This window comes from Canis lupus, chromosome 27 (genome assembly GCF_003254725.2).
Source record: "Canis lupus dingo isolate Sandy chromosome 27, ASM325472v2, whole genome shotgun sequence".
Classification (NCBI taxonomy): domain Eukaryota; kingdom Metazoa; phylum Chordata; class Mammalia; order Carnivora; family Canidae; genus Canis; species Canis lupus.
Genome location: NC_064269.1, coordinates 7530958 through 7557734, shown reverse-complemented (window position 1 = coordinate 7557734; position 26777 = coordinate 7530958). Strand labels below are relative to the sequence as shown.

The 26777-nt window shown below is 45.0% G+C and overlaps 1 protein-coding gene and 1 long non-coding RNA gene across 4 annotated transcripts; one reads left to right on the top strand and one right to left on the bottom strand.

Moving 5' to 3' along the window:
- Positions 1–20726: 20726 nt before the first annotated feature.
- AMIGO2 (adhesion molecule with Ig like domain 2) lies at positions 20727–24002 on the bottom strand. Its single transcript, XM_025477380.3, has 2 exons — positions 23760–24002; positions 20727–23263 (listed from the first exon to the last, which is right to left on the bottom strand). The coding sequence occupies exon 2, from the start codon at positions 23199–23201 to the stop codon at positions 21636–21638; it is 1566 nt and encodes a 521-aa protein (XP_025333165.1). The 5' UTR covers positions 23202–23263; positions 23760–24002; the 3' UTR covers positions 20727–21635.
- On the top strand, positions 23107–26393 carry LOC112678231 (uncharacterized). 3 transcript variants are annotated; one of them, XR_004809754.1, is made up of 3 exons: positions 23107–23266; positions 25965–26041; positions 26201–26393. It is a non-coding gene; the product is annotated as an uncharacterized LOC112678231 (long non-coding RNA). The 3 variants fall into 3 exon arrangements; XR_003147459.3 differs by lacking the exon at positions 23107–23266 and adding an exon at positions 24367–24449; XR_003147460.3 differs by lacking the exon at positions 23107–23266 and adding an exon at positions 24836–25152.
- The last annotated feature ends 384 nt before the right edge of the window (positions 26394–26777 follow it).

Here is a 26777-nt window from a genome sequence, read left to right as displayed (position 1 = left end):
AATACCATACTGTAAATTCTTTAAAAAAGGAAAAATTCCTATAGTTCACCAATCAACTAGAATGTAGAAAGCTCCACGAGGACTCAATGCTTTGCATATAAATGGGTGCATAATAAATATTGTTTAAATGAATGAATAGATTTTAAAAACAGGAGATTATAAAACTGATTCTTCTGCTTATTCTTTTCATGAATAAGGAAACAGAGAGAATGGAAACCAGTAAGATATTCAAGGCCAAGACTAATGGTGGCATCCATTACTTCTACCCATATTCTAGGAGCCAAAACTGTTACCTGACTCTTCTTAGAAACAGGCCGTGCTAGGAAAGGCATTTTTCCTGGGCCTAGGAGAAAAATGAAATGATTTGGTTTCTCTGCAACGGACAATGCCTGGAGATTATCTTATCTCCTCAACTCTAAACATAGTCTGTCCATCTTTTAGGCTTTTATCATGTGATTTGTGTGCATCTTTTCATGGCTTATCTTTCCCAATCGGTTGGTAAGATCCAGGAGAAGAAAAATCATGCCTTAAACCTCCTGTCCTAAACAGCACCCAGCCTGGGGCCCTATGTGCTCAAAAAATTCCTCACTCCTACAGAGTGCATTTCAATTTACAGAGTGTCTTCACAGATTTATCTCACTGTTGATTGCTGAAGTGGAGGACCAGTATTTCTGACTTTATGATATACGAATGTTTGGATGAGCTGCAGAAGGTTGAGCAAAGCAAATGTTTCCATTCCACCCAGTTCAGCCAGGCCCACATAGACATAACCTCTCTCTTTCATTCCTAAAATAAACTCTACTGGGTCATGCTGTATATTTCTTTTATTACTGCTGGCATTTTATTTGAAAATTTTGTATCCATATTCATAAATGAGATGGTAGTAGTCCTTTCTCATGCTATCATTTTTATGTTTCGTATTAGCGTTATACTGGTTGGAAATGAATAACCCAAGATGGCAGAGCCACACATAATAGTCCCAATCCCTAAGTAACTACTTGGAAGATAGCTCCCAGGACAACTGCCTGGACAAATAGACCGTGACGTGAGAGAGAAAGAAAATTTTATTTTGGTAAGCCACAAAAATTGGGGATGGGGGGTGGGTAGGGGATTTCTTGTTACAGCAGCCAGCATTGCTTTTCCTGACTCATACATCCTTCTCATCTCAGATCCTCACCTTAGATGACTCCTATGTCCACGTGGATGACCCTTCAAAAGCCTTAGCCACACAGTTCCCCTTAAGCCCATTACCCTTCATAACTGTGTTCCCTTTAGTGACAATGACAATCCTAGAGCTTGTCATCCCCTAGCGCATCTATTCTTTGGCAATCACAAATTCCAACAGTCACTCTGGCCCACAGCTTTCTTCCGCTGCAGTGCAGCCACTTCCTTGTTCTTTAACATGATCGCAATCTCTTACCACCTTTCTCTTATACTCTATCCAACTGTACTCCCTTCCCTGTTCATCTGCATTAGTCAGCCTAAGCTGCCATAACAAAATACCATGGACCTAAGCCTAAGCTGCCATAACAAAATACCATGGGCTTAGACAACAGAAGTTTATGTCTCACATTTTAGGGGCTAGAAGTCCAAGATCAAGGTTCTGGCTGATTCAGTTGCTGGGGAGAGCTCTCATATTGGCTTGTGGACAGTTACCTTCCCACTATGTCCTCATATGGCCTTTCCTTAGTGTGTGTGCCTGGAGAAAGAGAGAGAGAGAGAGAGAGCTTTCTGGTGTCTTTTCCTAGAAGGACACTAATCCTATTAGATAGCGGCCCCACTCTTATGATCTCATTACACCTCACTTGCTTCCTTAGAAGCCCCATCTCCAAATACAGGGCTAGGGCTTCAACATATGGATTTTAGGGACACACAAACATTCAGTCCATAACACCATCTTGTTCTCAATGATCCCTATGCTCAGTCGTTTGCTAGTTCCCTGACTCCTTGACCACTGTCTTTCCATCACACGAGTTTGAAGAAACTAAACATGAATCAATCCTAGGGTCCACTTTGTCTACTCCTACACCTACCCTCCTGGGTACTGCTGGGGAAAAAAAATTGCACAAATATATACATATGTCATTGTCTTCAACTTGAAAACCCTTTACATTTCCTTAATCATTTCTGTCTCTTGTTTCCTGTGAAGGGATCCAGAATGTACCACTGTGGCATAAAATTATTTTGAGCTGAAGGCATTCAAGAATCACCAGATACCAGGAGAAGGGGTTTTTTCCTGAAGTCTCCTCTCTGCCTGAAAGCAGAGCCTCCCAGAAGAACTCAGCTGTCATAAATCCTCTTCCTGGGGGCAGGATGGACTCCTATCACTGAAGATAAGAAGTCAGCACCAGGGTAACAGATCACCTAAACAAACATTGTCACAAAACTATCATCTCTTCCATCTGTTCTCCTGGGGGCCCATTTATCTTTCTTACATGTCATTTGTTTTCCCAAGTGCCCTTCTCCCACTTTTCTTCCCCTATTAAGCCCCAAATTCTAGCCATCTCCTTAAGTCACATTTTCTGTAAACTTCTGCGTACAGAAGACCCTCTTTTCTATAGGAGACACATTCCAAGACCTCCATTAGGTGCCTGAAACCATGATAGTGCCAAATACTATAGACGCTACGTTCTTCCCCTACAGACATACTTATGCTAAAGTTATCTTATAAATTAGCCACAGTAAGTGATTCACAACAACAATAGCAAAACAGACAATTATGCTACAGTAAAGGTCATGGGAATGTGATCTTTCTCTTATTTTTTTTTAAAGATTTTATTTGTTTATTCATTAGAGAGAGAGAGAGAGAGAGAGAGAGAGAGGCAGAGACACAAGCAGGCTCCATGTAGGGAGCCCGACATGGGACTCGATCCTGGGTCTCCAGGATCAGGCCTGGGGCCAAAGATGACACTGAACCGCTGAGCCACCCGGGGTGCCCTGATCTTTCTCTTAAAACCTTATTGTACCACACTCATCCTTCTTGTGATGTGAGGCAATAAAATGCCTAAATGCCAACCTGAAGTGAGGGGAATGACATTGGTGCTGTGATGCAGCGTTAGGCTGCTATTGGCCTTCTGACGATATGTCAGAAGGAGGATTATCTGCTTCTGGACTGTGGTTGACTATGGGGAACCAAAACCTTGGAAAGCAAAACTTTGAATAAGAGGTACTAGTGTGTGTAGTTGCGTTAAAATCTTTTTTTTTTTTTTTTCCTGCATATCTGTTGTCTGTCAGTTTAATCTTCAGGACCCAATAGTCAGAACCTAAGAGGACAGAGGAAAAGATTTTCCTCCCTGACACCCAGGACAATTATTTCAAATTTTCAATGTCTTTAAGTCACTCCCTACTAGATTGTTTCCTCTCAATCTCATCAAATGACCTCTTCTATTTACAGAGAACTTGAGATCCTCAGGCGAAGAGTCCTTCAACTTCCTACCCAGTCCTACAAATCCTGTTTCTGTTCACACCCATGTCCTTCTTCCCTTTTCTCCGTCTCCCCCCATGCACTCTTTGCCTGCCTTCCTTCCTTCCTTCCTTCCTTCCTTCCTTCCTTCCTTCCTTCCTTCCCTCCATCTCATGCCTTTGTTTCATCCCTTATGCCCTGTCTTAGCTGGATCTTCTTACTCTCCTCTACCAACTTTTCCATACCAACATTTAAAAACTCCCACACCTTCTGAATTTCAACAGCCCTGTCTTAATTCTGTACTCCCCCTCCATAGTTCAGCCTCTATCTTTTGTTTTCCTTCCCTCATATCTATACTTCTTGAAAGAGATGTCTGCACTTACTCATTTCTTATGTATTCCTCAACCCACTGCCATATGTCTCCTTTTCCACTTAGCTACTCATGCCAAGGTCACCTGTTTCTAAATCCAGTGAACATTTCCAGGCTTTCTCTTCCTAGATCTCTATGATGTGTTTGGCCCTGCTGGACCATAGAAGGACCATCTCTTCCTTCTCGTTTGGCTTCAGTGATTCTATCCTCCTTTCTTTACCTTGGCTCTTCTCTTGGTTCCCGTTTTTCCAACTACTGAAATGTTGCTGTCTCCACTGTTCCATCCTCACCTCTTCTCTTGCTACATAGTCTCTGATTTGTTCTGTCTGCTTCCATGGTTTGAACTACCGACTAAATGCAGACTGACCACAAAAATGTAAATCTCTGGCTCAGCTCTTCCTTCTGAGCTCCAGTCATCTTCATCGGTCTTTGAATTGAACATTTCTTCTACGATGCCCCACAAGCTACTCAAACTCAATACGTCCAAAATAAAACTCATTTTCTTCTACTCCAACGTATTCCCCCATCATGGAGAATGATACCACCCTTAACTGCACCACCCAAGCTATATGCCAAAAAGTAAGTCTTGATGTTCTCTCTTCCAACCCACCCCCCGTCGAACCAGGCACCAGTCTTGCCAATCCCAGCATCCTAACATCTCCCAACTGCATCTCTTTCACCAGCTTCATTACTATATCTCAATTCATGCCTTCATCATCTCTTTCTGGATTACTCTTACAGTACCCTAACTCCTCTGTCACTCCCTCCTCACTGCAGTCAAAAGTTTCTTTCTAATTAAGTCGGGGAAGAAAAATTACTTTCTTTCTATGTATCTTAGGTTCATTCCTGAGATCCTGCAAATTAAAGTGACAAAAGACAGATGAACGAGAGAAAAACGAAAGTGTATTAACAAGTGCATTGTGCATACCCTGGGGAGTGCTCGGTGATGACTAACTCAAAGGAGTAATTAGAACTTGAGCTAATGTAGCATCTTCACAGAACAATAATTTTTAGAGAAGTAACAAGATTAAGGAAAAAGGCTGAGTTTGTAGGGCAGCAAATGGTGGGAAGGTAAATGTATGGGAGAACTAATGGAAGGTAAAGGCTGGTTAGTGAAATTTGTTAGGTAAAGTTAAAGTTTGCTAGTACCATCTCTAGGCTGATAAGACTCTAGAGTTGTCTCTTGTTAATTAACTTTTGTCCTTCTTGGTAGAGAGAGGAAGGCAGCCATCTTTATGAATGTATGTCCTGTATTTAGGCAAATAAGAAGGCATAGAATTTTCCTCATATCTGTGTCTCCTTAATTGCCTTCAGCTCAAAATAATTCTTATGCCAAAGTGGCATTTTGGGATGGCATATGTTGCTACCCTTCAATTACAAATCTATCACTATAGCTACTAAATTCATTCACAGGCTGACCTCCTTCCTAGCTTTCGGAATAACAGCGAAATGACTTGGAGTGGTACACAGGACCCTTCATAATTTCACTTCCCCCTACCTTCTCACCTTCCCTTCTGTAGAGTTCCTACTTCTACCCATTCCTAACTGGAGTTCTGGCAAAACCAAACCACTGTACTTGCAACTCACTGGATGCATCACATTCTCTCTTGTCTCTCAGCCTTTACCCATGCTACTCCCTCCAAACGGATAGGATCTCCTGCCTCCCTTTCCACTTCATGTACAAACTCATTCTTCAAGGCTTGTCTTTGGGTATTCTAAACTTAGAAAAGCTTTTCTGGACACTTAGTTCCACCACCCTTCTTCGTTCTTCTATAATGCTTTGTGTATATCTTCATTATTACCTTTATGTGAGCCTGAAATGATTTGTCTACTTTCAATCAATGAAGTCCAAAAAATTGTACATCTTTAATCTCTCTACAAACCTCTCCTACTCTTGCTCCTGGGCCACTGCAAAGGACTCCATTTGGTTTCCCTCCTTCCATCCCTGCCTTCTCTATACCCTGCCAATCTCAACATCACTACCAAAAGGTTGTTTTTTTTTGTTTTTTGGGGGGGTTTCTTTTTAGATGCAAATTGAATATCCTTTCCCTACTCCAAAGGGGTATTTTAAGGAAGGCTGAAATCAGAACTGATTCAGAAAATAGTACTTTCTTTTTTTTTTTTTAAGATTTTATTTATTTATTCATGAGAGACACACAGAGAGGGCAGAGACACAGGCAGAGGGAGAAGCAGGCTCCCTGTGGGGAGCCCGATGTGGGACTCGATTCTGGGACCCCGGGATCCCGACCTGAGCCCAAGGCAGATGCTCAACCACTGAGCCACCCAGGCGTCCCAGAAAGTAGTACTTTCATCTATGAATAAATCAATGAGGTCAAAGATGGCTTTATAGAAGTGGGATTTTTGCCAGGTCTTTTAGGACCACTAGACTATTAATCAGTGGAACATGCTAGGGAGTAGATTCTAGGTGCCTCTTTAAGGACCATAAGCAGGCCACATTAGAATGCATTGTTCAGATAGAAGAATTCTGGGGGGTGAGCACTTGAAAAATTGCCTGGAGCCAATCTAAGGAGAATTTTAAATGCAGTACTAAAGAGTTGCACCATTAAATGTGTTTTATGCAAGACAAAAATTGAGTTCTGCTTCTAATTTCCCTACTTCAGACTAACACAGTTTAGTGAAGTTAAATGTGAAGTGGAAGGAATAATTTTAATTATTGTTATTAGGTGACAGGTCATACGCAAGATCCCAGATGGCTGAAATGTCATAGCAATGCCTGAAGAGAAGCCAGGAGAGATGCTGAGAGGGAAAGAGCTGAAAGGGCAGACAGAAATCACTTAAAGGCTGCAATTTGAATATCCTGATATGAAAATCACTGAGATATAGATTGATGTGGAAAAAATATTTTAGAAGGGAAACCATTAGCACTATAATATTTTACTAAAGCCTGTCCCTGTTTAAATGTTTAATTTTAGAATGTATATCCATCTAAGATATCTAAGATCATCTTATTCTTTAAAAAATGACTTAACCATTAAGGATATGAAAGAAATTAGGGAAAAGAGTACCATTATTTAAAAAGAAAAAACAAAGGTCTACAAAAATTTGTCTCCAGAGAAAGTGATAGACTGTTTAAGATGATGATCTGTTATGTAAAAATGTATTTATCAAATTCAAATACTTAAGGGAAAGACTCCTATTCTGTGTGCCACAAAATAAATAGTTCTCTATAGGTTCTCCTTAATGAAGTGAATTATCTTTGACTCGATAAAAATTAAGCCAGTGATCTTTAATTTTTTAAACTACGTTAAGACTGAGACAGGTTGAATTAATGTAGTTTCTGTTATAGTTTTTCAAGGCTTTTTTAAACAATCGACTGAAAATGGGAACACCTGGATTAAATTCCCAGACCTACAATGATTGAAGAACTCCATGCTGCTACATTCTGTCAATCAGTCAACAAATGTCTTGCAAAACAACAACAACAACAACAACAACAACAACAATAATAATAATAATAGTTGAGTAGCAATACACTGATGATCTGCAAAGTTTGCAAACCTAGATTAAGGTCATATCATTATTTCTCAGGAAAATATTAAATATTAACTATCATGATTCTGAATGTGAGTTCTGGCGATATGGGATATTTTACGGCACCTAAAGGAACACAGGTAAAATGGAGGTCCAGTGAATTGAGTGTGATTATCTCTGTTCTCTCCTCCATTAGAATGACATTTACTGAAATGGCAGCAATCTTAGGTGTAACGCAGAAAGGTAATCTCTACTAGTTACATACCATTTAAGAAAGACTGCTGATAGCAATGATTTAAATTTAATGCCAGAAATTGTGCTGAATGATAAAGCATAATGTGTTTTCAGAATATAAATAGCCATATATTAACAGACTCCCAACTGTGGGAGTCTAAAGAATGTAATAGTCTAGGAGGGTAGTACAAAATCTTTCCTAGAACTAAAATTATTGTGAAATGAGTAGTGATTTAATAAAAAAGAAAGAGAAAAAACAGAGAGGTGGGGGGAGAGAGAGGAAGAAAGGAAGAAAGGCCAAAATGACAAAGGAAAAGACAAAATTAAAAAGAATTGACTTCAAGTCAATTGGTGCCCAAGTCAGTGGGTTTTCTTTTCCCATGAGACAAAACCAAACGTAAGACTAGAAACATGAATAATACGTATGAACACAAATTCTACACTTGCTGTCAAAATGATAATGCCATTCCTATTTTCAGAAATGTTTTTGCTGGACACATTCAGTTAATTTTATCCAGCTGTCAGTAAATACTTTCTGAAAGTTGCCAGAAAATGAATTGAATGTGAACATTTAAAATGATGAACAAATAATCATAATACATTTATGAGCATAAGGAAGAGCATGTGGGCCAAATGGCTTTGATGTCTAGTTTTTGGCATAGCTATCAAGATGCTGCTGGACCATGTGTAAGCTATCCTCTCAGAATTATTTTTCCAACAGAAACGTTATGTTTATGATGAATATCTTCAATCTTAAATGGTCTTCCTAGTGGCCAGTACTAGCATCTCTTCCTGAGATCGCTGGCTGGCACTAGAGAGCCAGTCTGCTGCTTATGATAAATGGATTCAGACCAGCTCAGGTAGGGATCTGGCCCTTGATCACAAACTCAAAAATTTCCCAATGCAATGACAAGCATATTGATTGATTGATTGACTGAGAGAGCATGCACCCAAGCCTGAGTGGGGTTTCCTGGGCCGGGGGGGGGGGGGGGGGCAGAGGGAGAGGAAGATACAGAATCTCAAGCAGGCTCCACACTCAGGATAGAGGTGGGTGTGGGGCTCCATCTCAGAACCCTGAGATCATGACCTGAGCCAAAATCAAGAGTCAGATGCTTAACTAGTTGAGCCACCCAGGCACCCCACACCTTTTGCATTTTTCTATTACAAAGGAGGGGAAATAATGTGACTAAGTCTTCAGGTACCTGGAAGCACGTGACCTTTGCGCTGACTACCGGCAGAGGACTGTGGGCCAAGCACAGGCTTTGGAGTCAAGGGACATGGGATCACATCCCATCTCAGCTACCTACTAGCTGTGGTATGTAACCTCAGGCAAGTTTTCCCATTTAAAAATGGATCTATTGATGCCTACCTCAAAGGGATGACATACCTCTTTGCAATTATGTAAGCCAGAACCGAGAACACAGATCACACCTGAGGCGCCCCAGCAGTAACTTTCTGCCACTCTAATATGCTGCTGCTCAGATTTTGATGATTGGTTGTTTAAAAAAATGAAGCTAGAAATTATAGCTTTGCTTCCAGCAAGGTTTATGGTAATACCAAATTTAGAATATTAAAACTAATCAAAAAGAGTGGGCTCTCCAAAAAAGCCAATTAAAGCACAGGCAGGGCTTTGACAGCAGATAAACTTGGGTTCTGATCTTCCTACTACTTAATAACCACATGGCCTTAGGTGAGTAATTTCTTGCCGTTTCCTCCTACGTAAACTGGAGTAGCCATACTTCAACATGGTGTCCACATTAAATGCAATGTGTATCAATGCTGGCTCTGTCATCGACCAGCTGAATGACCTTGGGCAAATTTCTAAATGTCTCTGTGCTTCAGTTTACTCACAGGTCAGGTGGCTTTCACAATAATGCCTAATTCAGAGGCTGTTACAGGCATTATATGGTTTAGCTCATGGAAAGCACTTAAAGCAGTGGCTGACACATGGCAAGTGCTCAATAAATGTTAGCTATTCATTTTTCATTGTCACTTCTTATTTGTTGATGTTATTGTAAAAGCCAGAAGGGTCATCTATGTTGATGAGATGACAATGGTATAGACCACTGTCTATACACACGAGTGTGTTTACAATATAGAACATAATATGGCAAGAGGAGTGACCTACCGAAAGCAGTACATGGACCCCTGTTCTCTTGGGTTTAGTAATACACGGACTCGCAATGGAACAGAAAGAAGGCCCAGGTGGAGAAGAATAATAGCTGTTCTAGAAAACACTGGTGGAGGAGAGAGGGCCACTCAGCAGTGGTAATCCCCCTATGAGCTACTGAAACTGGACTCGCTGCCATCTTTGATAATCATTATCATCTTGCATTTCATAGTTCACAAAGCACTCCACATCCGCTATCACATACTTGACTCTCATTTAGAATAGGTGGATATTTTGAGTGGCCAACACTCATGTTACGCGCCCCACCTTCTTCAGGTTTCTTTTTTTGCCTGGCTTTCTCTGTGGTAATGTAGCTTTTTCCTAACACCAGAAACTAATTCAGAAAATACATTACCACGGAAGTTGCTGGGAGTCCCCACGTATTGACAAGGAGGACAGTTCATTGGGCTGTCAGACCACATGACCTCCATAGAAGTCATCTTTGACTACTTTCAACATCACCGAGCAAACACAGCATCTCTGCTGTTCAGTCACTAAAGGAGTCAGAATTCCTCTTGGCAGAAATGGATTCCAAAAAATCCTGCTCTAAAGGTAGGAGACAGCTTATTAAATTTGTGTCAGGCCCACTGCCTGGTGCCTTCAAGCCCAATCTGATTCCTTTCAGGCCCTTGCCCTATGTTAATCAGCGTTACTCCGATGAGCAGATCCTGAGAGGATCTGTGTACTCAGCATGATATCTTCTCATAAATACCAAATGGGGTGCCTTAAAAAAGTGGGAAATATGTGCAAAATGGGTATTAAGCTGTATTTAGACAGTTTACTCATCACTGCATATGGCAAAACCCCCCTCGTGCTCTTTTAGGGGGTGAAGAAGAGCATCACAAACTGGGACAGAGTAGAAAATGTACCACATGGAAACAATCATGTTGTCAACGGTAGTGACTATGGTGACCATCCTTGAGTTCATCACAGGGGCAGCCCTGCTGCTCCTTTCCTAGGCCTGGTTTGTTCACTAGCTGAATATGTATTTGCAAATATTTATTTGTTCTGTTTTTGGCGTGGGGAACACACCACCCAACAAAACTCATAAAAATTCCTGCCCTCGTGGAACTCACATAGTAAGTAAAATATAGGCCGTCAGATGCTGAGGAAGGCCATGGAGAAAAATAAAACAGGAATGGGACGAGGGAGGCTGGATTGGGGTGGGGTGGGTGGGGTGGGGGAATTTAGCAGTAAATAACACCGCCCCTCTGTGAGAGACCTCATTACAGAGACATTTGAGGGTGTCTGGGGGGCTCAGTGGTTGAGCAGCTGCCTTTGGCTCAGGTCATGATCCTGGGGTCCTGGGATGGAGTTCCACATTGGGCTCCCTCTGCCTATGTCTCTGCCTCTCTGTGTCTCTTGTGAATAAATAAAAATAAAATCTTTAAAAAGGGGGGGGGGGACATTTGAGCAAAGACCTGAAAGAGGCAAAGGCAAAGCCAGTCAGGCAGGAATTGGGAAGAGAATTCCAGGCAGAGGGGCAGTAGGACGCAGGAGTGTGACTGATGCATACAGAGGCCAATGGGGCCAGAGCAGAGCATGGGAAGTGGGGAATGAGGCCAGAGAACTGAGGGGGTGGTAAGGGCCTACAGACCCCACGGAAGGACTCAGCCATGGTTACACTTTAGAATTACCTGTGGACTGTGAAAATCAAGTGAATCAAAGTCTCTGGAGAGGGAGCCAGGCCTGGGAAAGTTTTTGGTATCTCACGTGTGCCTCTAGGGAATAATCGGGGGTTGAGAGACAGTGAATCCTAAGGTTCTGAGCAGAAAGGCCATGAACTAGCCTTCTTTTCGGAAGGGTCATGGTGGCTACAGTTCTAAGAACAGACCCTAGGAGGGCAAAGGTGGAACAAGGGGAGCAGCCAGCCCGACTGCAAAAATCCAGAGAATACTGGTGGCTTAGATGGGGATGGGATGGAGGTGAGGAGAAGAGGTCAGACTCCAGATGTATTTTGAAGGTAGAGCCAAGAGAATTTTCCCACAGATCAGATACAGGGTGAGAGCAGAAGAAGAGTCAGAGAGGACACCAATGTTTTGGGCCTGAGCAATTGGAAGGATGGGGTTACCATTTGATGGAAATGAGAAAGACCATGAGAGGGATCATGTTTATGCAACAACCCCACAGGCATTTCTAGATCAAATATAAACACGTTGCATGGGAATGCCCATAGATAGTAAAGCGCTCAGTGCCTGGCTCTTACCCATGGTCAACAACGCCTTCAAGAGAGGGAGTGTGGAGTGGGGCTAGAGGGCCAGTGGATAGAGCTGCATGGCTTTAAGGTGGTTCAGAGCAAATAATAAGCACATGTTCCAAGCATTTTCCAGAAATAAATAGAGGAGATGAAGACATAGTCAGGAGACACCTCCTCTAAATGCCTCTGCCTCCATCTCCTCTAAATCTTTAGACGCTGTGGGAAGAGGCTTCGCTGCCTGGCAGGAATCCTGGCAACGGCCAGGATTCGAGAGATGTATGGGATGTGTGCCACTGGTAGATGACTCTCCTCTGTCTCCCCGAGTGTGCTGCACTTAAAACTGAAGCAGACCTCGAGAATACCTGAGTGACAGATAGCAGGGGAGTTAGCCAGCCGTCTCATCATTAGACAGAGAAAAGTCCCGAAAGAGCAATGTCTGAGTCTACTTCTTCGGGAAAAATCTCAGATCCCATACAAGGCTGCTTAGGATTTTGTTTTCAAATCCCCTGCCAGATTCCTAAGATGCTTAATGTTGACCAACTAAATAAGACTCCCCAAAATGTAATAACATATTTGTCAGTCAAATCACTATATCCTATATAGCTCATGAAGGTCGCTGTTCTGGTCCTTATTTCAAATTAGATATAATAATTAGTGATGTGATTTTCAATGGAATCCTTCTGTGAATAAGATTTATTAATATAAATAGCTCCTGACAAACTTGGCCTGGAACCAAGAACTACATTTCCTCTGGGTTTTAGGAAAAAGTCAAAGTTATTATAAATGGTCGCTTAGGGGAGATATTTGTTATTTCTCCACCGATTTGAAGTAGGTCATATCAAGAGCTGAAGGTTGCCCTCGGGTTGTAATTAAGTATGAATATTTTTTTAAAACTGAGAACCAATAAAAAAGCAAGCAACTTCTTTTAAGCTTTCACATCACAGGTCTTTCATTGTGTTTCCACCTCAGGCAAGATGCTTTTCTTTGCAAAAGGAATATAGTTGAAAAAAGAAATTAAACAAAACAAAGCAAAACAAACAAACAAAAAAAAAAAACAAGACAACGGCACAGTGGCTCTACAAGTCTAGACTTCGAGAAAGATTCGCTCAAGCATGAAGGCGTTCAAGAAGAATTTAACCAGGCAGGGCTGGGCAAAAATGCACATGAATGCTCAACAAGAAGCCTGAATTGTTGTAATTTAATTCTGCAGGTCAGTCTGATGTGTTTTTTTTTTTTCTTTCTTTTCCCCTGTCTCTTCCCACCCAAATCATTCACTTTTATAAAACCAGCTTAGTCAAATCAATATCCAGGCTAGCAGTGTAAATTTAATTACAGCAAAGCTTGGATAAACATTAGCTCTAAGACATTCCTTGGTCTATAGAGTGATAACTGAATTAAGTAGGATTATTTCATCATTACCGTGTTAAGCCTACATTGTTACACAAAAGAAGCTAATATTTCTAACTCTTTGGCCTCGCAAAATATGCTATCAGCATTTACAACGGGGCCAATTTAGTGAGTTTTCTCCTTGAAGAGCTAGGAGAAAGGACTAACTTGCAGCTACATTTTCAGCGCAGACTGGAAGGGGAAATGAGGAAGGTTCGTGCTGGACCCCGTCCTGAAGGCCTTGGGATCAAGGCGCTGGGGGCCCCATCATAAGGCAGCTCGGAGGGCACTGGTGTCCTTGTTTCCGACAGCCAATTTAGTCGGATCCCCAGGGACCAGGGTACGCTCACATGTCCTTCCTCCATGTCCACATGTCCAACACACTAGACTTCTCTAAACATACAAATATCTTTGAAGCCTCCGCTCAGGCATTATTTCTCCTGGGAAACTCGCCCTGACCTCCCTGTCTTTGGGTGTTTCTAGATCAGCATGTTTGCCTGACGACAAAACTATACTTCTGCCTCTCTTCGAAACTTGGGAGCAGCTTGGGATTCCGGGGTGGCTCCATGGTTGAGAGTCTGCCTTTGGGTCAGGGCCTGATCCTGGGGTCCCTGGATGGAGTCCCACATCGGGCTCCCTGCAGGGCACCTGCTTCTCCCCCTGCCTGTGTCTCTGCCTCTCTCTCTTTGTGTCTCTCATGAATAAATAAATAAATCTTTAAAACAGCAACAACCTGGAAGCAGCTGATTATAGTTGATCTCCAGGTGGAGCTCAGGGACTGGCACATATTAGCTCTTCTATATTGTGCATTGAATGAATGAATGTAATCGAAAAGCTGAGACATGCAAACACCTACTATGTGCTAGGTGCTGGATAAAGAGACAGGAGACACATCCTCCAGTAGCTGAGGATCTGGTCAGGGACACAGGGAGCATAAAGAGAGGCAGAAAGTGAAAGCCAGCATTGGTGAAGGGCCAACGCAGTGAGCTGCCAGGGTTGTGGTGGGAGGGGGTCACTAGAGGACAAGGGTCCAGAGCAGAATCCTGAAAGCAAAGCCATATCATTAAAGGAAAGGCCTCCTGAAGCCAGATAATAAGGACACAGGAGGGCAAAAGGGGCTTGATGAGCCAGGCCCTGCCTCACAGCTGAAAAGTATTGCAGTGTAGCAAGGTAGGCATGTAGTACAGTGTAGATATTAAGAGACTGGGCTCTGGATGGACCCAGACAAAACTGAATTCAAATCCTGACTTCTTTACTGTATGTTCTGAAAGCAAATCACTTAATGTGCCTAAGTCTCAGTTCTCCCATCTGTAGAATGGACGTGAAAATAGTAACTTCCCCATAGGAGCGAGAAAAAATGTGCAAAGCCCTCGGCATGGAGCTTACACATAAAAATGTCACTGTTGGGGATGCCTGGGTGGCTCAGTGGTTGAGCGTCTGCCTGGGCTCAGGTCTTGGGATCAAGTCGTGCAACAGCCTGCTTCTCCCTCTGCTCATGTCTCTACCTCTCTCTGTGTGTCTCTGGTGAATAAATAATCTTTTATTTAAAAAAAATGTTACTGTCGTTGCTCTTATCATTGTCACTGTTACTGTTTTCATTCCTCCTGTAGTAGCTAGGATACATTCACCCTAACTGCCATGGGGGTGAGGTTTGGAGTTGTGAGTGCAGAGAGAGGACCAGTGTGAAATGCCTAGGTCTCTTTCTCCTCTAAATCTGATGAAAAATCATAATAGATTGGCATTAGAATCTTAACTAGAATCCCCGACATTCCTTACAGAGCTCTATGAGCCAGCTAGCTGCACCTCCTCACTATGCAGGCTTTTGGAAGACAAGGGTCCCTGCAGCATAGGGTTCAGGGCATCCATGGGACGGCTGCCTAGTGCTCACACCTGTGCTGCATTAGTCCAGTTGGTCAGAGCAAGCTCTCTGCCAATCATCTTCCTTCTCTCACGTCCTATTTGCCAGAATAGTCGTGAACAGACAAATCAACTTTTTTACTCTTGGGTTTGTTTAATAGTGATTCCTCGGCCAGGCGTACCATCATCTTCTTGAAGGGGAGAGGGTAGTTAATCTTACATCATTTATGGCCTCCACAGTATCTAGCAATGCTCAGTCACCTCTTGGCGGTAACCGGCCATTCGTCACCAAGGATTTGTTCCTTGATCCCATTATATTTGATTCTATGGACACTGCAAAATTCTCTGAGACTATATTTGATGCTCTGCTGACATATTACCTCATAGAGATGTTTCATCAGATAAGCTACTGAGGCAGCCTTGTGAAATAACTGTAAAATTATTTTGAGAAATCTAATTTAAAAATTAGTTGAAAAAGTACTCCTGGCTCTGAATTGTCCCACTCTCCTAGAAATTTTTTTTTTATTTATTTTTAATTAATTTATTTTTTCTGCTAGAAATTTGAAACAAACTCTCAGGGGCACCTGGGTGGCTCGGTGGTTGAGCCTCCACCTTTGGCTCAGGTCGTGATGCCGGGGTCCTGGGATCAAGTCCTGCACTGGGGTCCCCACAGGGAGCCTGTTTCTCCCCCTCCCTGTGTCTGCTTCTCTCTCTCTGTACCTCCCATGAATAAATAAATAAAATCTTAGAAAGAAAGAAAGAAAGAAAGAAAGAAAGAAAGAAAACAAACTCTCAGATATTCTCTCCAACAGAACTATTTACTCTGTAAATTTGGATCATTTTTAATAAAATTTTTTTAGTTGAATCATTTATTCATTTAAATAAATTGAATGTCACTGATAATGATAACCAGATATTTTTCTTTTCTTTTTTTTTTTTTTTTTTGCATATTAAGAAATTTCAGGTGTGACGGGCAGCCAGACCAAAAAGCGGCAGCAGACTGGAGGAGGCCTTGTCTGGTAAACCTAGAGATTTCCAGTTTGTGTGAAATGTGACACATCGTGTTTTACGGGGACCAAAAAAGAAATTCCTGCCTTTCTTATGTCTGAATGACTTAACGATCCCGCCTGACGTTCTAGTCCTCTTCTCCCAGGTTTGTTGTGCACACTAATCCATTCACTTTTACATTTATGGAAATTTTTTTTTTTTTTTTGGAAAATTTACTTATGATCCAGGCTTTCCAAAGTCATTCTATCGGTAGAACACCTGTAAGACCATTGTGCAGAGGTGTCCTTCAAATGACTCTCATGGCAAAAACAGCTGATTAGCCGAGTTAGCTGGGGAAATTATTTACCCCTTTTGAGCCTCCTTTTCCTATCTGTAACAGGATGGAATATCTCCCATCTTTGAGAGCTTCTATGAGAAAGAGTGACAGTATCACCACCTCTCACAGTGTGCCTGGCACTTAGCAGGTACTTAAAAAATTAAACCCGGTATATTTACCATTTATATGCGTACCACATTTTATAATTTACAAAGCGCTGTGTGTCCATGCTCTGCCCTCATCCTCACTATAGAAGGGCTCTCTCTTCCCTGGAATCTATCCATAAGCAACAATGGTCCTTTACAGTCTCCTTGAAATTATTCAGGATGTTTTTACATGAGTTTTTAGTTCTTCTCCTTAATATATTACCATGCAATAATGCTTGCAAGGGCAAACTAATCATCATCTTTCCACACTAACGATCTTATTATAAAATATAAAAATAGGGCTTTGGGGGTTGGCTTTTGGGCAGGGAGACTTGAGAGAACCATGAAAGGAATCTTAACGTTCTCTTTAAAAACTATTGTTCTATTATACTGAAAAAAAACAAAGGAGTTGGGTTTTCTGTAGATGAACTCTATACTCAAACATGCCCTCACTTTAGTGTGATATAATCAAATCTGAAAGCTCCAAAGCCTTTTGTTACAGATCAGATCTGTTGTAGCTCTGCTTTCAAACCAAAAATAGTTTTAAAGATGAGAGGATCTGAGATTTAGTCATCTCAAAGTAATTATTCCATATTTATAATTTGGAAAAATATAAATCATGAATTACAGCCAATAATTCACTCTAGAGCTCATTTAGTATCAGGGAATCAACTCCTTTATTTCTCCAATACATTAGAATTTTTTTAAAGAGAGTTAAAATTCTTCTTTTTATGAATAAACCCATTAGCAAGGAATAATAATGTATTTTGACGTAGCCCTAACCACCACATTTGCTGGGACCAAGCTTAGGATATATTTTGTGAAAATAGGAAGAATCAGAATTATGAGAAAAAAATGTTTAAAATATGATGGGCGGGCCTTACCCCCAAACCTCCTCAGTCAGGATCTCTGGTTGGGGAGTGTGCAGAGGGTAGCTGCTAGAAACCTTTGTTTATCAACCTTTCCCCTGCAATTCGATCGAGAAGCCTCGTGTCAGACCTATCACTAGATCACTTGGTAAACACTCGATGATACCCCAAAGGGGACAAAAATCAAGCAGCAGTTATGGCAAAGGAAAAGCCAATGGTGTTAGAGGATGTTTGGGCTGTATCCTGTTTTAACAGTGCTTAGCAGGATAATCCCAAATAGGATGTATTTTTAAAATTTGGACTGACAAGGGATCTTCCTTTCTCTTGTTTCCACTCCCATAAGTTTCACCTACATCCTTTGTGACAAACATTGAGAAAAACGTTTATTTGGAAAAATTTAAGAAAAAAAACACATTTTTTTTTTCTGGGCACATAATTCATGCAATTAAAACCAAAAATAAGTATATTTACACCTTTTTAGGCCAAACAGTGAGGATGAATGCAGAGCTGATTCTAAATAAGAAACTGACTTAGGGGGCAGCCTGGGTGGCTCAGCAGTTTAGCGCCTACCTTTGGCCCAAGGCGTGAACCTGGAGTCCCGGGATGGAGTCCCTCGTCGCGGTCCCTCCTGGAAGCCTGCTTCTCCCTCTGCCTGTGTCTCTGCCTGTCTCTCTCTCTCTGTGTCTGTCATGAATAAATAAGTAAATAAAAATCTTTAAAAAAAAACTTACTTAGGTCATTCTTTCATATTATAAATCTTTTTAAGAAACATTTTATTTATTTATTTGAGAGAGAGAGCATGCAGACAGCAGGAGAGCAGGAGGTGGAGGGAGGGGCAAAAGGAGAGGGAGAAGCAGACTCCCTGCTGAGCAGGGACTGCCCCACCACCACAACCTCCTGGGGCTCAATCCCAGGACCCTGGGGTCATGACCTGAGTGGAAAGCAGATGCTTAACTGACCAACCCAGCCAGTCAGGAGCCCCTCAGATTATAAATCTTAAGAAAAACTCTAGTTAAGAAATTTAACTCATGATTACCTATAGACTCCATTGCCAGAAAACTAGCATAGTCTAATGTAGTGAAAAAATACTCTAAGCCCAGGAAAATTTCACGTCTTTGATCTTTGCTTGATTTCTCCCATGTGCATCCACTCTGTCACAACTCTGTAATAAAAAATACCTAAGTATCTTAAAGAATAGCCTAGTTACATAATCCAGATTATTACTGGGAAGGAAAATTATATAAAATTTTCGAGTGGGACAAATTTAAGACACAAATTGGTTCTGTTCCTATATTTAAAATACATGTGATCAGACTGCTACCAAAAAAAAAAAAAAAAAAGATAAAAGATATACCTAAGAACTTAGAATTCGACATCGTAACATGCAGCTCCATGCTTTTTCACCACCATGTCATCCTACTTTTGTTCAAAATACAGCTTTGTTTCTCGGTATTCAGGATTTTGTTTTCTTTTTCTCTCTTTTTAAAAGATTTTATTTATTTATTTATTCATGAGAGACACAGAGAGAGAGGCAGAGACACAGGCAGAGGGAGAAGCAGGCTCCCTGCAGGGAGCCCGATGCGGGACTCGATCCCAGGACCCTGGGATCACAGTCGGAGCCAGAGATGAATGCTCAATCCCTGAGCCATCAAGGCGACCCTGTTTTCATTGTGATTTTGTGTATGTTGGTTTGGATCTCAGCTCAGTCTGTCACTTACCTGAAGCGTGGTACTAGGACCAGCCACGATCGGGCTCCAGACTCCCTGCTGCAGGCACTGCCCGTGTTATTCTGCTAAATGCACCACACGTTTCCTAGGATCATGGGTTTTAAGGGCTGAAGGACCCTGGGGACCCTGTCCAGAAAAGGTGCAATTCAGAGCTCCTCTCTGTAACTTCCCTGCCAGTGTATGGCCCTGCTCCTTGGGACACTCAAAGTCAGGGTAACACGGCCCCTGGAGCAGCCCTGCCCATTGCTGGAGAGCGTCAGTGGTTCAAGAGTTTTTCCTTGTGTCCAGACGAGCTGTGTGAAGCTGAACAAATCACAGCATCTTTGAGTGAGTTTCTCCAAATAGAAGAGTGAGAAGAGTGAGGACCTCAAAGGTCATACAAATCACAGCATTCTTCCTAATTAATTGAGTGGCAGGAACGGGAATAAAATGTTTGCCTGTAACAGCTTTGGGTCTCAAGGATCTTATCTAACTGGTGACATTTAGGTTTTCAAGGAGAAGCGGCAATTTTTTCAAACCATGCAACAGAATTTTCAGGGCTACTGAGTAGTGGCTCTGCATCCTATTCCAGGGGGTACAAATCCTGGCCACTCACTCCTCAACCCCCTCCTGACCAGTGTCCCCGCCACCAGGAGCCTGGCTTGGCACTTACAGAGCTGTCCCCAAATGTCTGTTTCCCCAAAGCCACCATTGTTGGTCGGTCTTGCCTCCTCATCTCCTTCTCTGTGTTTTTGTCACTGTCCCCCATTTCCATCTTTCGCAAGTTCTCTTCTCTCAGCCCCAAGGGCCATGCAGCCCTGATTCTCCTTTGCCACTTCCTGACCACTCTTTGGTCTCATTCTTTGGCTCTTTCTCCGTGCCCACCATTAAAAATAACCATTCTTTTTTGACTCCCTGGTCTTTGCCAGGAAGAATCCTGTACCTGAGTTCTTCTTCCGTCCTGGTCACTAATTCACTGTGTGGTCTTAGATAACCCACGGTCTTTTCTGGGCTTCATTTGTCCCTGAGAAAGAGAAGGAGCTGGACTTGATGGTCGAAATGCTAGTCTATCCTAATCCCACTCTCCCGTATCCCCTCGGGATGTGGGGGAGTTTCCAGGAGCCCATACAAGTCCAGGTGGAGTCAAGGCCACCCAGAAATCATCACTTCCAGTATGGGAAGGAACCTAAAACATCACCTGCTGAAATCTTCTTTTTATGGCTGAGGAGATCTAGGCCCAGAAAGAGTACTCGATCACCTGGCAGCAGAGAAGGGAACAAGGAGGAGGTCGCCTGTGCCCTCCGTGCGCTGCAGAATCAGGGCGTTAAGTGCCTTCCACACCTGGCTCAAGTGCATAATGATATCTGAGTGAATATAGAAGGTATAGAAGGTATAAATTCGGGAGAACGCTTCAGAGCCTTTCCCCCCTTTGACAAAATGAAACTCTATATTGTAACTCCAAAAAATCTGGGGAGAGATTTGTTGGAGAAGGTACTTCAGACAAAGTAGAACAATCTGACCACATAAAACATCTTAGATTTATGTTTTCAAATAGCCAAATAAAACAGAACATCAAGTCACAGAATACATATATTTCCATTAATTCAAATGTCCAAAGCACAATACAGTAGGATCTATTCAATAGTTCATATCACTTGATTTACATATACACGAGCATATGAACAAATATTAGCTAGAACGAAGGTTTAAGAAGTTACTCAGACATTTTGGTATTGACATCTACGTATTTATGGCAACAAATAATGGTGACTTTCAGTAAGATCTTTTGTACCAGGATAAGAAATGTACAGAACGAAGACAAACAAATGTACCTTTATTGCACTATTTATCTAACACCATATGGGAAGTGGCATTACCCGGCAAATTTTCTCAGTGTAGTCTGTTTACTGTGGTCTCAAGTGATGAAATTAGCCAAATTATTCCCAAATCTAACCTTACTTTGTGCTTTAGAAGTGCTGCTTGGTTCTTCCTTCTACGTCTTTTATTTTTTTATTTTATTTTTTTATCTTTTTATTTTTTTCCTTTTACGTCTTTTAAAAACGAAATAGGACCCTAACGCTTTTCTTGAAGAGAACTTTGGACCTAAGAAGTTAGTAAGGTCTCTTTTTAAGGAAGACCAATACATAAAGCTCATGTTTTCTTTCAAGAATCCTGAATACCAAGGACAATGTCCCCTCCAGGCCAGCTTCGAAATGATCAGTGGTGCTAAAGACTAAGATACTGTGGCCTAGAACTGAAACTCTGGAAGACAAGCCCATCGTCCTCCGTCCGGCGTTCGCCTGGTGAGGAACCAAAGTGCCCCTTACCACATTGCCTATTAACCAGCCAAAGAGGCCACTTGGTTGCATTTCCAGAAACAAAGCCACGCCATGTGTGTCCTGCTGTTGGTTTTGCAGGCGGCACAGAAAGTGAAGCATGGAGTGATGAAACTACTAGGCCACGCAGGTGACAGGCACAGGCTTAAGTGGTGGCCACGAAGGGTGTGTCCGAGAAGACGGAATTGACCGAATCGGAGTCGGATTTCACCCGGGTGGACTTGAGGATGCCCTCAGCTATGACCGGCTCACTGGGAAAGAGCCTGACTTTCCCATTCTGCCCCGCTGCGGTATCCTTCAGGGGTTCCAAAAACACCACCCTTTTACCGGCCCCTGCCTTCCGGTCGTCAGCGGGGGCATCGCTGGCCGGGCCGGGGTTGAGAATAGATGAATGGGCGTCGCTTTGGTGGAGAATGTTTTTCTGTCTCTTGGTTTTACACTTGCAGGGACACGGCGTCAGATAGAGGTACAAAAGGACCAAGACGATGCTGGCCACGCAGGCCGCAAGGGTGGTAAAGGCTGTGTTAAAGGCCTCGTGGGCGTGGGACCTGTTCACGGTGAAATTGCTCACGTTGATTGTGACATCCACGGTCTCGTTTAGCAGGCGCTGCCTGTTCATCGCGATGCAGGAATACACTCCGGCGTCCTCAAAACGAGGGTTTTCTATAACCAGGCTTCCGTTGCGAAACACGTGGAAGTTCTCCAGCTCTTTCTCGGGTTCCAGCAGTCGGTTGTCTGGACCCACCCAGACGAAATCGGTATTTCCATCACCAGTCTTGCTGTCACAGGGGACAATCAGCCTTTCCCCGACTTGAGCCTCATGAATAAAGCCGAGGGCCCGGAAGGAGCCATTGATGACACTGTCCGAGCAATTCAGAAAGCCATCCTGGAGCAGAGGCACCTGATGGGAGTGCCTGGGGTCGGACCACAGGCGACAGGTATAATCGTTCTTAAAATCCATCACCGGGCTAAAGTGCCTTCGGTACCAAAAGATCAGCAATGAAGAAAGGGAACAGTCACAGACAAACGGGTTTCCATGAAGGTAGATGCCCCTCAGCTGTTTCCCCGGCACTAGATTAATGTGGTGCATGGGCAGGGAGAGGATCCGGTTATAGGAAACATCTAGAAACATCAGTTCTGCCAGCTTGAACCTCCCAACATACAAATCCATGGGAAACTGCGTAAGAAAGTTTCCACTTAAGTAGAGTTTTTGCAACTGGGAGAGTCCTCCAAACGCTGAGGGATCCAGATAGGAAATGTGGTTGTTGTACAGCAGGAGCACTTCCAGGACCTTCAGCTCTTGGAACACGGCGCTTTTCACCGTCTTCAGCTTATTGGAGGATAAGTCAAGACACTTCAAATTTGGAGTCGTGGAAAAACTGCCCGCGGAAATGCTGGTGATGTTGTTATGACGAATAATGAGGGTGTTCAGCTTGGCCAACGACACCGGGATCCACTCCGAATCCAGAAGCCCGATCCGGTTGTAGCTCAGATCCAGTCTCTTGATCAGTCTGAAAAGGTTCCCGGGTACCTTGGACAGGTTTCTGTTGGTGCAGCTCACGATGTCCGTGGCACAGATGCAAGCGGTGGGGCACACCCCGGAGGCGCCGCGGCTCACGGTCGCCGTGATCACCAACAAACACAGCAGCTCCCTGCAGCCCGGGGTGACAACTCCAGGCGGGGTGGGCCGCGTGTGTAGACGCAAAGACATTATGGTCGCCTCCGAGGCTCTTCCCGGCGCCTCTCCACCAGCTCAGCCTCCCACCAGGGAACCTGGTAAACAACGGATATTTGAAAAGGAGGAGGGGGGAGGGGGGGAGGGAGGGGGTGCAAAAAGCAAAGTTAGCACCAGTTCACCTTTCCGCGCCGCACCTTGCTTGCTCTCCGGTAACTTTTGAAATGCAGGTTCTGTTGCACGCTGGGGAACCCAGGATGGTTGATGCATTTATTTATTTATTTATTTTTAGGGGTGGGGGGAGGGTTTGTTTGTTTTGTTTTTACTGTTCAATGCGATTTCTTTTTTTTTTTTTTTTTCCGGGGGATACTCCCGCTTACAGACATCTACGCCCACAACCTACCAATATAACCGACTCACCGTAAGCAATTCAGTGATTTTTATTATTTTTTTTTTACCGGGCAGGCTGCGTCGTTTCTTTTTCTTTCTTTTTTTTTTTTTTAAACTCCCTCCAACAGACACAAAAATATGCAAACGCATCCTACAGACAATTCAACGGGAACGCACAGGAGGCCACCCATGCAGAGAACTCACGGGGCTGAGAAGCCTCGGGGAGAGGCCGAGACGGGGGTGTCCTCCGAGGGTCCGGCGTCTGTCCGCGTCTGCCCGTCACTCCCGCATCTCCCGAGCTCCTTTCCCTCCGGCTCCCGGCGGGCGGCAGCCTCTCGCTGGCTCTCAACTTTGGGGAGTTGGCGGCGGCGGCGGCGGCGGCGCCCCCGGGGCGCAGGGACCTCTCGGGCGGCTCCGTGGGTCCTCGCCGGCTCGGCGACAGGTGCCGCCGCGGCGCCCCGGCCGTCGCGTGTCCGCGCGGGGCGCCGCACTCCCGGAGCCCGGGCCGAGGGGCGGGGGCGCGGCGGGGCGGGGCGGGGCGGGGGCGCGGCGGCGGGTCGCTCCCGGGCCCCCTCCCCGCGCTCCGGAGCCTGCAGGACCCCGGCTCCCCGCGCGCCGCCGCCCGCTTTTATCCCCGCGCGCGGGGTCCCGCCCCTGCGCGTCCTGCCTCGGGCTGCGGGCTGCGGGCGGCGGGCGGCGGGCGGCGCGGGGGGCGGCGCGGGGGGCGCGGGGCGGGCGCGGGGCGGGCGGCGCAGCCAATCGGAGCGGCGGCCGGCGGCCCCGCCGCCCCCCCGCCCGCACCCCGCCTCCCGCCTCCCGCCGCCGGGGCCGCGGGACGCGCGGCAGAGCGGGGTGCACGCCCCAAGCTCGCCCGTTCCCGCCCGCCGTGGCCGGGTGTGCAGCCCCGAGCCGGGGGCGCTGCGGGGCGGGGGTCCCGGGGAGCGCGGGGGGCGCGGGGGTCCCGGGGGCGCTGGGGGCGCGGGGATCCAGGGGGCGCTGGGGGCACGGGGATCCCGGGGGCGCTGGGAGCGCGGGGGTCCAGGGGGGCACGGGGGTCCCGGCGGCGCTGGGGGCGCGGGGGTCCAGGGGGGCGCAAGGGGCGCGGGGGGCGCGGGGGTCCAGGGGGGCACGGGGGTCCCGGCGGCGCTGGGGGCGCGGGGGTCCAGGGGGGCACGGGGGTCCCGGCGGCGCTGGGGGCGCGGGGGTCCAGGGGGGCGCAAGGGGCGCGGGGGGCGCGGGGGTCCCTGGGGCGCGGGGGGCACGGGAGTCCCGGGGGTCGCGTGGGGCGCGGGGGCAGGCCCCTCCGGGGAGGCACAGGCGTCTCCCTCCCGTAGACCCCGCTTGTCCGCCCGGCTCCCCGACCGGCCTCCGGTAGCTCGATCTGGGCCAGGGCCCGGGGGTCCCGCGGGGCCGCGGGAGGCCTGTTTACTAAAGAACCACCGCCCCCACTCGAGGAGGAGGGAGAGGGGCCCCTGCCCTGCGGTGCGACCCGGACGGCGCAGCACGTCCCTGCTGGGAAAGTTCTGTGCCTTTCCTAACTCTGAAGGCAGCATCAGGGACAGGGCCCCATCCGCAAGGGAGAGACCCAGGAAAGGAGGTTTGGGCCCGACCTGGCTTGCAAAGATAGGGTATTAAGTTTAAAAAAAAAAAAATCTGGATCCAGACTTTTTTTTTTTTTCCTTTTGGGTGGCTGGGTAGGGGGCTGGAATGGGGATGGGGGCGGGGGCAAATGTGTTCATGCAGGATAGGGTCTGATCCCAGAAGGGGTGCCTGCCTGCACAGGGGTCCTTCATACCTCCCAAGAGGCAGGGCCTGGACCCAACTCCAGCGTGCTTTGATCTAGCAGGTGCAACCCCGAGTACACCACCCCCTCCCCGGAAAAAAAAAAAAAAAAAAAAGCACAGGTGGACAAATATGAGGTGGAGGGCTTGGGGCTGATGAGCTTTTCGATTTAAAAAAAAAATCCATTTTTGTTTAATTCTAAGATCAGTTTTAACGATGAGATTGGACTGAGCCAGATGGCCCATTCGTCCATTATATGTGGATTAAAGAAAATAAATTACTGCCCTGACAAGAGATCACTAAAGCGGGAGGGATAGGGAGACTGAAAAGCAGACCAAATTGAGAAAACAGGAGCAGGGCACATAACTTATAATGTTACTTAAAAAATAAAACTGATGTTAAGACAACCAACACCCCCCCACCCCCAGCCCTGGCACACACACTTGAGCCACCTTGAATTTAGTGGGAGTTGGTCCCTACATTGTTCGTGAATGGATTCGTGTGGTGGCACGGATCTGTTAGGCCAGTGCCAAATTAAAATAGGTCTGTGTGCGCTGTTAATTTAGGCAGCCTGTTTGTAGAATAAATCTGGAATAGCTCTGGTAAATCAGGACTTTTTTTTTTCAGGTGAAAGCTTGAAATGCTATAGGAAACATTCTTCACTGTGAGCTTCCTGGAGAGGCTGAGGTTGAAAGTTTCCAGAGGTAGGCCACACTTCCTGGGGTTCTCCCAAAACCTGGGTCTCCAGGTCTTCATTTTTTACGGTTCCGATGGTTAACACAGAGAAATGGAATTGAAATCACTTAGAGGAACCCTTTCTAAATGACTCACAACTGACCAGGTTTTTGCAATGTTTTACTAAGGAACTAACATCCTATTGAAAGGAAACCCTGAAAGTGGAGGAAAGCCCTAAACTTCATCGGAGAATGAAAAGTGTGAAAAGAAAAGAGACTCAAACATGGAAGCAGATTATGTCAGTGTAGCTCCAGATGCATCATAGAAACACTGTGCAAAGATTGCGCAGCATAAATAAACCAAATGCGCTCAAAATCCACACATATTTGTCTATTTGAAGTCCTGATTGTTGAGATTCAGCCCATTTGGCAAGAATGGCTGTTTTGAAAAAGGAGTTTTGAAAGGGGCGGCTTTACTTGGCTTTGAGAAGAAAAAGCTAAGCGTTTACCTTAATTATAGGCATAAGGTGTGACCTCATGTTTTGGAGGAAACTTTTTCTACATCCTTTCACCTCTCCTACCAGATCCTTCTTTCCATCCCACAAGGGCAAAAATGTTATGTCTTGGACGCTGCTCTATTCTTAGCTTCTAGAACTCTGCTTGACACTTGCTTGGCATTCAGCAAATTCTTGATAAATAAACTGAGGGATGGGGAACATATTCTAGGGTTATTTGAGCTGAGTCTGCTGCTTGATATTCTGCTCTC

Bases quoted from the DNA above. Each gene is read 5' to 3' on its own strand.
- AMIGO2 (XM_025477380.3), bottom strand. From the start codon at position 23,201: ATGTCTTTGCGTCTACACACGCGGCCCACCCCGCCTGGAGTTGTCACC.